Source organism: Corvus kubaryi, unplaced genomic scaffold, assembly GCF_017639235.1.
Source record: "Corvus kubaryi isolate FWS band 111438036 unplaced genomic scaffold, C.kubaryi_AGA036_p1.0 124, whole genome shotgun sequence".
NCBI lineage: Eukaryota > Metazoa > Chordata > Aves > Passeriformes > Corvidae > Corvus > Corvus kubaryi.
This window is the reverse complement of record NW_024580659.1, coordinates 61,287-75,982: the sequence shown is the minus strand read 5'-3', so window position 1 is coordinate 75,982 and position 14,696 is coordinate 61,287. Positions and strand designations below refer to the sequence as shown.

At 38.4% G+C, this 14,696-nt stretch overlaps 2 protein-coding genes across 2 annotated transcripts in view; one reads left to right on the top strand and one right to left on the bottom strand.

Moving 5' to 3' along the window:
• Positions 1-14,696, bottom strand: part of LOC121659714 (centromere protein P) — a 113,174-nt gene that overhangs the window by 45,180 nt on the left and 53,298 nt on the right. The gene's annotated exons all lie outside the window — the stretch shown is intronic.
• Positions 543-14,696, top strand: part of ASPN (asporin) — a 15,893-nt gene continuing 1,739 nt past the window's right edge. Inside the window, exons 1-7 of the mRNA XM_042018105.1 lie at positions 543-844; positions 6,088-6,358; positions 7,703-7,815; positions 10,118-10,331; positions 10,710-10,820; positions 13,138-13,231; positions 14,377-14,515. Coding sequence (XP_041874039.1) covers positions 6,112-6,358; positions 7,703-7,815; positions 10,118-10,331; positions 10,710-10,820; positions 13,138-13,231; positions 14,377-14,515 — 918 coding nt within the window. The 5' untranslated portion in view covers positions 543-844; positions 6,088-6,111. The remainder of the gene's footprint in view (positions 845-6,087; positions 6,359-7,702; positions 7,816-10,117; positions 10,332-10,709; positions 10,821-13,137; positions 13,232-14,376; positions 14,516-14,696) is intronic.

The following is a 14,696-nucleotide window of genomic DNA, read 5'->3' as shown; positions in this document are numbered from 1 at the left end:
AAATATTGTGATGTGCTCATCAGTACAAACTTTGTAACAGGGCACATTCTCAAAGACTTGGTTTTAAACTCACAATTTCAATCACAGAACACTGCAAATATTGTCTCTGTCTTCATGAATAGGTATGCTTTATTTCCCATACAAAACAGACAGAAATTAGCTATATTGATTAAAAATCTGATCAACAGTTACATTCTTGAACCATCGTCCCCAGCCAGATTGCTGCCTCCTGAAAGCAGAGCTAAAATTTATACACAGCCACACAATAAAGTCCTAATTTTCTAACTTTAGAAAGGTTTGGCAGCAGGCAGGTCACTGCAGGCTACTGGTTTACTCTGCCACTGGCTGAAGTTTTATAGTTTTATTCAAGTCACACTTTTAAAAGAATAATGGCTAGTGAAATCATAAATAAGTGGGATTCCACAGCAGGAATGACCTGAAATGGACCTCACTGTACTTCCAATGGCCTGATGTCAACTATTATTAAACTACAGGTTTTATAAAGTCTTCCACTAGACGTCTAGAGTTAAGCCAGAAGTTTTGGCTCTCATACAGGCAGTGATGAAAAACATATGAGTGGTAACAAGTCGCCTTAATATCATTCTTCAGTACTAAGATGGGCTAATCTGAAGCAGCACTTTACTCTGGTATCACCCACGGTGCCAGAAGGATCAAGAAGCTTGGAAGAGGACTTTTTCTCTAGATATACTTTTCATTTCACAGAACTCAGTCTAACTTCCTTTTTCCCTATTTTTTTTTTTTTTTTTGTAATATGAAATAACTGGACATAAGGACCTTAGGTGGATTATCCCAGTGCTTCTGGAAGAGCTTCCAAACCTGCAAGGTATGTCCAGTTTGAATAACTATTCTATGTCAATAGCAGCAAAGAGTTAAGGATGTCAGGCACTATGGGCAGATTAATAATATCAGATAATTTAGAATCAGAAATGCCACTTTTTAAAATGGAACATTTGAAAATTTACTTGCAGCTGAAATACTTCTGTGTTTACTACATGTGAGCTGAAAAACAAATAGAACTATAGTGAGTTATTTAACTATCAAAGACTTGTCAGAAAGATGTTACAACTGACCACAACACTTTTTCTCAGTTATAACCATCTATGAAAATCTATTCTACAATAACAGCAGTTCTTACAGTAACAACTCAGTGTTAGCTTTCTGTAATTTGGTATTCAAGTTGGTGGGGTTTAAGTACATATCAGCAAACTAATTAAAAACAACCCACGAAAGAATGAGCTGTAGATGAACTACAACCTAAAAATGCTCATAGATTCAGTAACGAGAGTCAAGCAGCTCTCCATAAAAAGTAAATACTCTGTAAACACAATTTATTTTGTAAACATCCTATTAATTATTACTGCTCAACTTCAATATTGCACTATATCTGACAACAGACATTTCTACAGTAACATTACTAACAAAAACCTTCCTCCTGTTTTTCTTCAGCAATTTAAGTAAATCAATGGAGTTGATAAAGAGTTAAACAAACTCCTTTTATTTCTGGAATGGGACAATGACTAATAGAACCAGAACTATTTTTAAATATAGATTTCAAAACAGTTATGGTCTTGCCTTTCTTTGGACAAAATCTGTGCACATAGCAATGATTTGTGTTATTAATGAACACAGGGATGTTTCTTTGCCTCTGCAAAAACCACCACCGGGTCATTTAAACATTTCCTTTTCAGAAACAATGTCATGGGAAATTTGTCTCTGTACACCGGTAACACAAGTGATTTCTAAATATAATTTAGAGTCTTTTTAAGTCTTAAAACTTTATGTATTAACTCCACTCCTTCAGTATCATAACTGATAAGACAAAAAAACCAATGTTGCTGCAGGACTGGTGTGCAACTGCCAAGCAATTCAGAGTTATTTGTTGTTGGGTCTCTGTATGCACGCATCCCACGCTGACAACACAACTTCTGTCCTCACTGAAAGGATTTTTCTTCCCATAACTCATGTTTAGAATTTTCACATCACAGAAATATGGGAGTTTTCCACATAACATCTAAAGGGTTTTAATCATATTAAATTATACTGTGACATCACCTGTATTTATTTATAAATTATAACTAGTAGCATAAAAAGTGTCTGTGTTCCATGTGTTGTTTGGCAGTATGAGTCTGGGTGTAAATGACCACATTAGTGAAGATAAGTGTGTCCCAAACAAGCAGTGCAGTGATTTTAGGACAGTTAAACACCTCAGGAAAGCATCTTAGAGCATCTCTCCATGTGAAGTGCACTCTCCACATTCAGTCCCCTCACCTTGGGGTGGCTCATGTTCCAGGGAGAAGGTGCTACTCAAAAGCTTTTTGTGCTGAAGGATAAGAAGCATTGATATAAAGAAGGTACAATGGAGCTTGAATTCACTATGCTCTTTGTCAAACTCATTTTCAATGTTCTGGTCTGTTAAAAGAAGAATGGACAAAGCCAGGCTTTGTCCAAGTGATAACCAGCTGCTCAGGGATTATTTAACAGAGCACTTGAGCCTGCCTAACAGCTTGAATATGTCAGGAATGGCTCTCCCACCGCTCTTCCTTCCTTTTCTTTCTATTTAATGTTCCAGCACTGTCAACCAGGCTGTTCCACCCATTCTTTTGTGCTGGTTCTGGTACTCCAAACTGACTCAGTTTCTTCACTTGAAAAGAATATGATGGGGCTTTTTGTTGTTCACATTGGAGTTTTGTGCTGGTCTAGTGAGTTCAACCAGCTCAGTGAACAGGCTGAGAGGAAGAGCTCGTACCAGAGAGCTGGCAGGGAGTACCTGGGAGCACAGTCAAGCTCAAATGGCAGCAGGGGACCATTAGCACAGCTGTACCTACACCTTTTGAAACACTATCTCATAAAATTCTCATGACAGTATTTTCAGAAAGATCACCGGGATCTTGGATTTTAGGCTTTCTTTTAATTCTCTATTTCTTGAAGTTTAAGCATGCAGAAGGTTTGTTTAAGTTCTTTGAGAAGAGCTGCAGAGTCAGAGCATTTCTACAGAGTCATATCACCATCTATTTACAGGGAAACTCAGAACCTCAGGCAGGAAAAAAACACACTCCCCCCCCCCCCCTTCATAAAACTCACTTCTTTAGGATCCATTCTTTGGCATTTCTTTGGCCAATGCAAACCTGGAGTCAGGCTTGATGATCATTCCTAACTACAAAGCCAATAAAGATTTCCTAATGGCAAAATGGGAAGATGAAGCAAGGACTTTAAAATTAAAAAGTCACAACTCAGGTTTCCTTACATAAAGGGACTTGTTTTCAAGAGATTTAACTCACAGAACCAATAAATATCATCAGTGACATATTTCAACACTACTTTTCTAGAACTTTGTGAGCAACACATGTTTTTCCAGAGTTCAAATTGGCCACTACTTCAATCACAGCCTCAATCTTTTAATAGCTGGAAATCCTAATTTTTGGCTATGTGAAAAGAAATATGCAATCCATTTGCTACAGATGCAAGTGTGGGAACAGATTTTCAAGTTGTTTCATAGGAGAACTTCCAAGCACCAGATCCAAAAGAACATTTCAGGAACATACATGCAAGTTCATCTTTTAGATCTAGTAAAACTATACAGCCAGTGCCTCTCACAAATTGAAGCCAGCTGGGACTTGGAACGTCCACGTCCCACAACATCATCACACTTGATATCCTACATATGGAAATGGTGTCTCATCACTGGATAAAGCACATGGCATTTTGTCACTTAGTACCTAAACTGCCAGGGAAGAACAGAGAGCCTGAGAGCCCAAATGTGAGAGCCCAGCCATTAAACCACTTGTCCTAGAACAAGGAGAACTTAGAAGTCTGAAAGGCTTCCATCTCCTCATCTCCTAATTAATGGTATGACCAAAGTAGTGAAGATTTTGACCTTTTTCTGAAGCTAAAATAGAAGACTGAAACGGCAAAATATTCCAAAGGTGCACAGCCAGAGATGACAATAATTCCCTCCAAAGAAACAAGCAGAGGTTCTACACCTTCTTCCCACCACTGTTTATATTCAAAGAGTCTTTCAGGGACAGACATTGTATGGGATTGCAAGAACAACCCCAAAATTCTTTTTAGGAGCATTGCAAGAGAACATTATTTTGAACACAGAGGAAAATATACGGGAAAAACACATGTGAAGATTCTTTCAAGAGATTATTACATCAGTAAAAGTACATGCCCTACCCGAATGGGCATGCAACTAGAATATTATGGGAAATATTAAATGTAGCTACATGTACCTTGTGATTCTGATTTCAGGCATATATTTGGGGGAAAGAAGTCACTGCATTCTTTTCATGTAATCTGAATACTGTTAGCTTCCTTCTTTTTAAACTCCCTGAAACAGACAGCTACAGGAGCAGCCATGTAAGCAGGATATTGCATTTAATGCTGTTATGAGCCCCCTCCAATAAGCATCAAAATGACTTTGCACAGAAAAAAGTGGTACAAACAAAACCTCAAAATTTTGAATAAGCCAAGTCAACACCCTGTACAAACCAGTGCACTCTTCTTCCTGCAGTGGAGGACCAATGAGAAAATGCCTACATAAAGACATTTTTCATATCCAAACAGGTCAGCAAGCATTTAATTAGGTGATCAAAGAAGAACTAACACCCATTTAATATTTCCCTCAAGAGGCTGATGATAGTCTAAATAGAAACACTTTTATAAACAAGACAGGAACACTAAAATTTCCTGCAGCCCCTCTTGGATTGTGGAGCACATTTTCAGTTCCAAATGACTTTCAGAACTGAGCTTTCAAGGGAAACAATGTCGAGCTGAGGGCTGAATCTACAGCATTTTCTCAGAGCTTGCCACATTTTGTGGCAATTCTTACTATCTCCATTCTCCTCTGCACATAGTTTCATAGGAGCAAGAAAAAAAACCCCACCAAACAAAAAAGCCCCAACCTATGTTTATTGAAAAAATCACACACAAAACTAGCAGATTTCAGCTTTTCTTCTGGATGTAACTTAAGTTACTGATTTCCATTGATGTGGATTCCTAACATGCAACTCAGAGAAAAAAGCCCTCCTCAAACAAAAGTCAAGAGAGAATTGGGTTTGTTCAGCCTGGAAGAGGGAAGCTGTGGGGTGACCAAAGTGGGGCCTTCCAGTACCTGAAGGGAGCTGACAAGACAGAGTGACTTTTACAAGAGCCTGGAGTCCCAGGACAAGGGGGAATGGCTTCACACTGACAGAGAGTAGGTTTAGATGGGATATTGAGAAGAAATTCTTCCCTGTGAGGATGGGGAGGCCCTGGCACAGGGTGCCCAGAGAAGTTGTGGCTGCCCCTGGATCCCTGGCAGTGTCCAAGGCAAGGCTGGACAGGGCTTGGAGCAGCCTGGGACAGTGGAAGGCGTCCCTGCCCGTGACAGGGCATGAAATAAGATGATCTTTAAGGTCCCTTCCAACCCAAAGTGTTCTGGGATTCTGCAATTCTGTGAAATGTGTTTGCATGCAGAGGTGAACCTCTATCAATGGCAACAATAAACAAATGACTGGGACATGGGAAAAGCTGTTGTCAGGACTGAAAACTTCAGATTAGACTAGGAAGAGTTTAATTAAAGTTTTTAGGGCATGGAATACTGAGTGTTTAGGAAGTATCCTGCTGAGTGCATTTTATGCACTGCTAATCAAATACTTCCCAATTTTATAAGCAATGCATGCATGCCAATGTACCCCACTAAAAATATTTTTTCATTGAGAAGGAATAAAATAAATCATCTTCCAAGTTCTGGTGAAGTTTACTCCAAAAATTACACTACAAAGCTTGAAGCAAATGATGGTATTATTTGTAAAACTTGATTGAAATACTTTGATATAACATTAATGCCTAATGAATTTAAGTTAATATTAAGTGTAATTTTACAGTATTAATTTATATTTAAAAGAATATTTTTATATTCTTCATCCTTCATATACTAATTAAACCTCAATATTCACAACAGACTGTTTTTCAGGACCAGAGAGTGTAGCAGTGAGTGAAGCAAACAGTTCAACAGCTTCATTTGCTATTCCCTAGTCACTAATTCTGGTGTTTGTTTTTTCGTTCGTTTGTTCACTTTCCAAGATTGGTTATCCTGATTAAGAAGACATGAAAGAATACACACTCCTCCTCTTCTTGGCTTTGTGCTCTGCCAAATCTCTCACTGGTCCTTCATATTTTACACTAAAGAATATGATGCTCCAAGATATGGAGGACGACGATGATGACTACGATGACGACAATTCTCTATTTCCAACCGCTGAACCAATTCTACCACTAATTCCTTTTGATCTGTTCCCAACATGCCCCTTTGGATGCCAGTGCTATGTGAGAGTTGTCCACTGCTCTGACCTAGGTAAGAATGAATTTGTGTGTCTGTTCTCCACTGGATTCTCCTTTGGAGGATTTGTTTTTTTAAAGGATGAATTATTATGCAAGCACATAAATGGGATGCAAAGTATTCCCTCAGCTTAACTTCCACCAAAGTGAGCATCCCTGGTAACAGTTTAGCCAAAGGCAAATGTGCTCCTGTCAGTGCTGCAGGTACCTCCCAGTCCCTTAAAATGAATTGGTTTTTAATTGTGCCAATTTGAATTAGCGCTCACTGAAGTTTTCCTATGATTCAAGGCAATCAAAGGACTGTGCTCCCACCACTAGCATGGTGACAATGACGTTTGTTCTCATCACAGCCCTGCCACCTTCCTAAGCTTCATCCTGGACTCCTTGTGTCTTAGAAACATTGTCTGTACATAAATTGCTGGGTTTTTTTAAAGGTGTCATTATCAAGGAATCACACTGTGGTTAATGTATCTGGTCTACAGATTGCAAACTGCTTTATGTTGAGTTCACACATAGAAAAACCCCACATTAATAGACTTCATCTTTAGATAACTACAATCTATTAATTACAGAATAATTGTTAATAAATTGGGCAGCATCTAGCATTTCATGCATCAGCATTTCCACTCAAAAGAAATTTATTGTCCCTGTTGAGTCTTTTCTGCTGATTCGGGATCTCAGATGGCCTGAACTGCAGTGGGTTTGTAACTGATCAGCAAACTGGGTTGGGGGATTTATGCTACTGATACTGATTTATGTTAATGATTTCTGGTACTGGTAATGAGTTATGTTAATGATTTATGGTACTGGTACTGAAGTGCTGGCAGTGGGAGACCCTCCTTTGCCCACATTCACCAAAAAACAGGTTTCTCAGCCCCACCATGAACTGAATGGCTCCCTCAGCAGCTCTCCCAGTGCCATGGACAGGGCAGAGCAGAGGTACAAAGGACCACTGAGCAGAGACCCCTTAAACCACAGCTTCTCAACAGGGAACCACTGCCCCAGATTCCATGAGGGATCCTTTCTCCAGGGACCGAACTGTTGCCCTGTAGGACAACCCATGCTCTGAGGTTTATTTCACAGATGCAGAGAGCTCACAAAGAGCAGCCCCCACTCTGCTTTCATGGTCAGGGCAGAAGCAATTCCTCCCCAAACTATCCACACATTGATGGTACATTCTTACATCATTAGTTTCTCCCACTATCAAAAATTCCCTTCTACCCTTTGCTTTATGGCTGTTCATATTTTCTTCCCCACCATATTCATCAACAATCTTAATGTGTTTTGATGTTTGGCAGTTAATTTCTTTGGACTTATATACAGCCCATAATGTTTCTGTTTATGTCACATACTTCTGTAGGTTTGACATCAATTCCTCGCAACATCCCGCCAGATACTCGTATGATTGACCTTCAAAACAACAAAATCAAAGAGGTCAAGGAGAATGATCTCCAAGGACTCACATCACTTTATGTAAGCTTGCTATTTCCCCAGTTTGAAATCTTATTTAGCAATCTGAAATATTTAGATACTTTAAAAATACAAATGGTATTTCCATCTCCAAGAATATAGATAAAAATAGTCTAAAGCTGCATATTTGAGTGCTCCCACATAGTCAGAAGCAAATACCTTTGATTTGTAAGAACTACTTTCTACAATATCCAGAAAATGTACCATATGCATCTAACCAAAAAGATTCTCAGGATTTTTCAGTTCTTAGCATGCATAGAAACATTCTCTACATCTTAAAGGCTGCAGTGCAAGTGCTCCTTTTTTATCTGCTTAGCTGGAAAACAGCAGAAACAACTTAATCTCACAGGAGAACTGAAATGGTATTTTCTGAGGGTATTTTCAAAAGAACAGAACATACAGCTAACAGATACAGCACTGAAACCAAGGCTACAAATCCAACTGACCCAAACAGAAAACAGAGGGACAGTGAATTACAGGAAAAGTCAGGGGCTTTACTCCTAATTTGTTACCATGGTCAATTATGCATGTAGAGACAGGCTTTGAAACAAATATCACTGGCAACTGATAAATCTAGATGTTTAGAGTAGACAATAATCCCTTTTTATAATGAAAGAAAATGAGAGTCTCAGAGGACTAGAAAATAGATTAAATCTGCTTTAGAATATTTATTTCTCTTGGATGTCACCCTAGATCCAGTATCCCGATCTAGTTCCACTAACAAATACTGTTTTTAAATTTTCACTGTAAAAAACCAAATCTGTTCCATAACTTATAGAAATTAATTATATTCTATTCCCCATTAGAAAGACATGAGACAAACTAACATAAACAACATTCCTAACACATTTGGAAGAAATTCTTCCCTGTGAGATGGGGAGGCCCTGGCACAGGATGCCCAGAGAAGCTGTGGCTGCCCCTGGATCCCTGGAAGTGTCCAAGGCCAGGTTGGATGGGGCTTGGAGCAACCTGGGATAGTGAAAGGTGTTCCTGCCCATGGCAGGGGGGTGGAACTGGATTTCTTTAAGGTCCCTCCCAACCCCAAATCATTCTGTGATTCTATAAAACAAATCCTTTCTGCCATTTTTGGCTTCTGAGCAAGATCTAAGTGTTTATGAATGAGCTTGTTAATTACTACAGCTTAAGACAGGACAGAAAAACCAGGAACCATATAAATTCATAGCTACCAACAAAGCATTTCCTATTCCCTTGTCTCGTGTCTGGCTGCAGAACGGCCTTCGCAGCAAACAAAGGGTAAATGCACAAACTGTGGTTTATAGTCTGTGTAAAAGATCTAAGAGACTCTTATCTCCAGTGACTGAGAAAGTCACTGGAATCCATCAGCAATCACCACATTATAGACCAGTCACCACTTAATTATGTGATAGCAGAAGACGCTGAGCTGCTTTGCTTTTTCTCCTCAGGTCACTTGTGGCAAGGCTGAGCAACATTTTCACAGAGAGCAAAGTTTACTTTGTACAACTTGGCTCAGTCCTGGAGTCTGCTTAGCAAAGGCACAGATGGCAACTTGGATTAGGAAGGAGCATTTCCTGTTTATTTCCTTGAGCTAACCTCATTTTTTTCAGGGAAAAAAACCTCTCATTTTCTCTAATTCCCCCCCCCCCCAATTCCTGAGAGGAGATGACTCAAGAAATAAAAAAAGAATAAAAATGAATAGCTTAAGTATGGAAATGCAAAGATGTGATTTGACATGCAAAATCACTTCAGATAACGTGTATTTTATTGTCTGTAGTAACTCATTACAAGTTCTCTGATGACACATAGAAGTGAGGAACAAAAAGCTGCCCCCAAGAAGACTCCCATACTGTACAGGAGAGATAAAATTCACAAGAACTGGAAAATTATAGCAAATAAACAAATTCATGTGTCATACACAGACACTAACATCTAAGAAACTCAGATTAAAACCTTCACTTTTATTTTGCAGCATTATATTGAAATAAAAGATGAGATTCTGAGTTTTGAGAATTTGTCTGCATTAAGGAACAATAACAACCAAGTATATAACCCCCATACAATCCCCCAAAATATTTGAATACAAATATATTGTTTTGGCAATTCTCATGATCCACTGGCACCTTGTCAGCTCTACCTTCTGGTTAATGCTCCAGCTTTCATATTCATGTTTTTCACAATCAACTGAAATGCCCAAAGCACATACAAAGGGCTGAAGTTTGGTAGGGTGGAAAAATAAAATATTTTAAATACTTAATTGTTGAATTATATATCAAATCCATGACTTCAGATTCATAAAGAAAGCTTTCTATTGCTCTCTCTCTCATAGGCACTGGCTTTGAACAACAATAAAATATACAAGATCCATCCCAAAGCCTTTCAACCAACAAAGAGGCTACGACGACTGTATTTGTCCCACAACCAACTGACAGAGATTCCCACAAACCTGCCCAGAACTCTGGCAGAGCTCAGAATTCATGCTAATAAGGTTAAGAAAATCCCCAAGGATGTATTTAAAGGAATGAAGTCTCTACATGTTTTAGGTAAGTCCAATTAAGTAGAACAGAAAATATCTTTACCAAAAATGGAACATATTCTACATCATTTCCATTCAAACATTTCCCCAAGGTGCAGTTTCCTCTGAAAGAGATATCCATGCTGTGGGAATACCCTCCACAATTTAGTTTCTATGTGAAGTTGCTACAAAGGTCAAGTTTTGGGTTATCCTGCAAGCCAAGAAACACAGCCTTTTAATTCACTGAGAGCTGTGACACCCTCAGAATGGACAATCAAAGCTAAACATTTATGAGTGCTTAAAATATCAGAAGTAATAAATAAAATTCAATCAGTTCTTTAGAACTTAGCCTATCCTACACAAAATTCCTATGCCATAAATGCTTTTCTTCTTCCCCCTCGGGCAGAAATGAGTGCAAATCCTCTTAACAATGATGGAATAGAGCCAGGGGCTTTTGAAGGAGTAAATATCTACCACATAAGAATTGCAGAGGCAAAATTAACGTCAATTCCTAAAGGTAGGTAAGATTTCCCTTTTCTAGTTCACTTATACCAGGATACTCCTTAATAAAATCCTTTAACATCTGAATGATTATTAAATTCAGAAATTGTTTTGTATTTTCATTACTACCAAACCAACTCCTACTTTATTTTTCTTTTTGAACTTAGTATCCAATTGCCCATCCCAGAAGAGTTCATGCACAAACAGCACAACCACAGTGCACACAGGCTCCCTCTCCCACCTTCTCCCTGTCAGCACATCCACTTCTCTCACAGAAGCATCCAGAGACTTGTCTCAGGAAGAACAATACAAAGAAATTTATAATATGATGTCACTTCACATCTTTCACACATCAGCCTCTCAAAAATCCTCACAGAGAAAGGATAAACTCCCCAATATTTGATCAGGGTCATAAGGGATGCAGAATTCCCACTTCCTTTATGGATTTAAAAACGTAACTCCAAGATTTCTAACTTTAATTTTTAATATTTTAAGTCACACTGTACTTCAGATATGATGTTCCATGTAGTTTTGCTAAGTAAAACTTAATTTTAACATTTAATTAAATTTACCATAATGTACTACAAAATCAAATCACTCATATAAAAAAACCCCAGCCTTGTACTTTGGAAGTAGGAATGAATTAAGATGCTAATTTGACAAATCACTGACCTCCACACACAAAAATGTAGCATAAAGGAGTTCAGTACAACACTCCACCTGCATTTTCTGTAGGTCAGTGTGGTATTTAACCAAATTCTCATGATTTTCAACTGCTAAAAACTACCAGCTAAGAGAAGAAGGGAGGAAATAAAGCAAAACACTATGTTCTATGCTTTAATTCACAGGGAAACCGAATGTTGGCCCCTGTACTTATTTCTGATAATTCAGATAAAGAACTTGTTTCTTATTAAACTCTTCCTGTATGCATGTGTATATATATATAAAATGTATATGTATATACACACACAGAAGGATCCCTGTAGAAGAGAACACTTAAAAACCCCCCAACAATAATCAAAACCAACTCACCCCAACAGTTAACTTTGAGATCAGAAAACCTCTGTTTGCCTACAGCAACGCTCCCTAACAAAAACCTACTGAAACATTCTAATATCAGCATAATAACTCCTCCTGTCACTCAGCACAGAAAAACCCAACGTAAAATGATCCCAATTTTGTCTTTGTTATAGAGAAATCTCCTATAACGACACAGCATGAGGTCCAGTATGTGGTGTCAGACACATAAACAAGGCAAACCCAAACCCGATTTCCTGGTGAACTCATTCACCACAAATGCAAACTGAGTTTGTAGATGCTTCTCTCTGCAAATGTTATAATGGCACAAAGGTTTCAGAAAACATAGCTTATCAAAGGTATTAAAAATGTGCAATGGACAGGTGGGTGGCCTTCCCTCTGGATATTGTCACTCAGGCACCCGGAACTGTGAGCTGAAACACAACCTGGAACAAAGCCCGAACAAACAAACACAGTCCAGCCATCCCAAGTGGAATGAAGGCAGGCTGGGAAGCAGCCACATCCCTTCAGGTCCGAAGGCAGTGGGAGCAGTGCTCTCCCCAGCCCCAGAGAGCAGCAGGAACTGCTCGGTGTCGGGTGCCATCTAGACAGAGATGGTAAAACTGAGCCCAACATCAGCAAACTAATTCAGGCTGGGATGATCTTTGCTTGTCCTTACTAAAAGGATATTGTGGAAAGATTCGCCACCTCCTGATCTGTGCACTGGAAGTGTGGATTTGGAATTTTTGGAAACACAAGAGAAAACATTCTGGCATGGGAAAGAGCGATCAAATACCATAATTTTGCTTCGAGTAGTCCAAAAGCTTTCTTCCCAATCACATCCTAGCAGCTGTGACAGCACAACTGCTACATCATGTAGAAAAAAAATTACAGATCTTCAAAAAACTGTCCCTGGTTCCACAGGCTTTGACTACAGACTGAGATAATTGCACAGAACGCAGGATCTATTATGTAAATAACATTTACATCTTGGACAAAGTAACTGTGGGAGTTGTTTAAGGGAAGCCAGAAAAATTACCAACTTTTGGAACTCATATCTCATAATTAGCATATATCCTTCCCCATCTTTTTTTCTCTTTTAAAGTTACTATTTTAAACCAAATTATGTTGGTGATTTTCTGCATTAACATACTTACATGTAATACCCATTTCTTTGATGCAGACAACCTCCCCAAGATTCTTCACCCAATTCTAAACACAAAGGAAAGAAGCTGTTTGGAACATAATAAAAGTTCCAACAAAAAATAAACTGGCTTGTTTTTCCTCACACTGAGCTTTTTTTTTTTTTTCTTTAGATTTGCCTTCCAGTCTTCTGGAGCTTCACTTAGATGACAATAAGATCACAGGAATCGAACTTGAGGATTTTAACCGTTACAAAGACCTTCAAAGGTAAAACTCCCAGGGAGAATCCTTTGATTTGTTAAAATGTCATGCTCAACAAGATCTCTTATTTGATACTTCTCTTGTTAATGGGAGAAAAGAGAATTAAAAATTACAGGTGTTTTAGTAAGAATTGCTTAAATAACACCAAACTTTAAACCCCAAACAAACCCCCACATTGGTCTTGTTATTACGTGTTTTGCCAACAGTCTGCAACAGAAAAGTAGGACAAGAACAAAATATACCCTTCCTAAGCTCTTCTAATTCTCCTAAATTTATTCTCATAAATACAGCAGCTGGTAAAGGAAACAACTTGGTAAGGGCTTTCAAATGCTATGGGGTTTAAAGAAAAATGTGTGTTTCTGAGGAGTGTATCACTGAGGTAGGACAGAAGGAAGTTCTCTCTGTAAAGCTCAGTTAAGAACTCTGAAAATATGGCTGAGCAGCACTGAATTTGGGATTTGGTAACAGAAACTACTGAACTGTCTTCAGATTCCAACTTCCATTTCTGAAGAAATCAGGGAAGAATGGAGAAAAAGGGGATGACAGGATGGGCACAAAGAGCAATTCCAAATGACCCATGTCTCCAGCCTCTGAATCACCTGAGGAAAGCAGGCTGAAGCCTTATAGCCAAAAATATAAGAAAAATCTGGAAATAGGAAAGAAGGTAGTTCTGCTTAGTAAAAAAACTTTATATTTTAAAAATAAGCCATACATTAAAACCACCTTTCTATACAAGAATTGCTATTTGCCTGTTTATTAGAACAGCACTTTTTGTTCCTGTGACTATACTTTGCAGCTGTACTACTTGATAAAAGGATATGATTTATTTCACAAGCAGCTTGATGTTTGTAATTTAAACACTTGCCACTATAGTTATAAAAACTGCAAGCAAAACTGAACAATTGTTTGTATCAGATAACTGATAACAGCTGTGAGCCAATCTTCTTTAAGTGGAGATTAAATTAAAGTAAAAAATAAGTTAGATCAATGGTGACTTTTTCCTATCAAAGGTAAGATTTCATCATCTTCCCCCAGTTCTTTTCTCTCCCTGTGTTTACTCCTGTGTATTTCAATCTTAAAAAAAAAAGCTCTTCAATGCTGTTGTGAATCTCAATTAGTCTTTAATTAAGTGTTCCTTGTACTATTTCTAGGCTAGGCCTTGGCAATAATAAAATCAAAGAAGTGGAAAATGGAAGTTTCGCCAACATCCCAAGTATACGTGAAATCCACCTGGAGAAAAATAAGCTGAAGAAGGTTCCTCCTGGATTACCTGAACTGAAATATCTGCAGGTCATACACTGAACTTTATAGACAGCTCTGGGAGTTCTGAGTTGTTTGACTTTCCCACTGTCACACTGATTAGGTCACAGCCAAAAGGCATAATTAACTGACACATACATTTTCCCAAGACACTCCTACTAGGAGAGCCCAAAATCATAAAAGCTTATTAAAGAAATAAAGAAACTCAAAC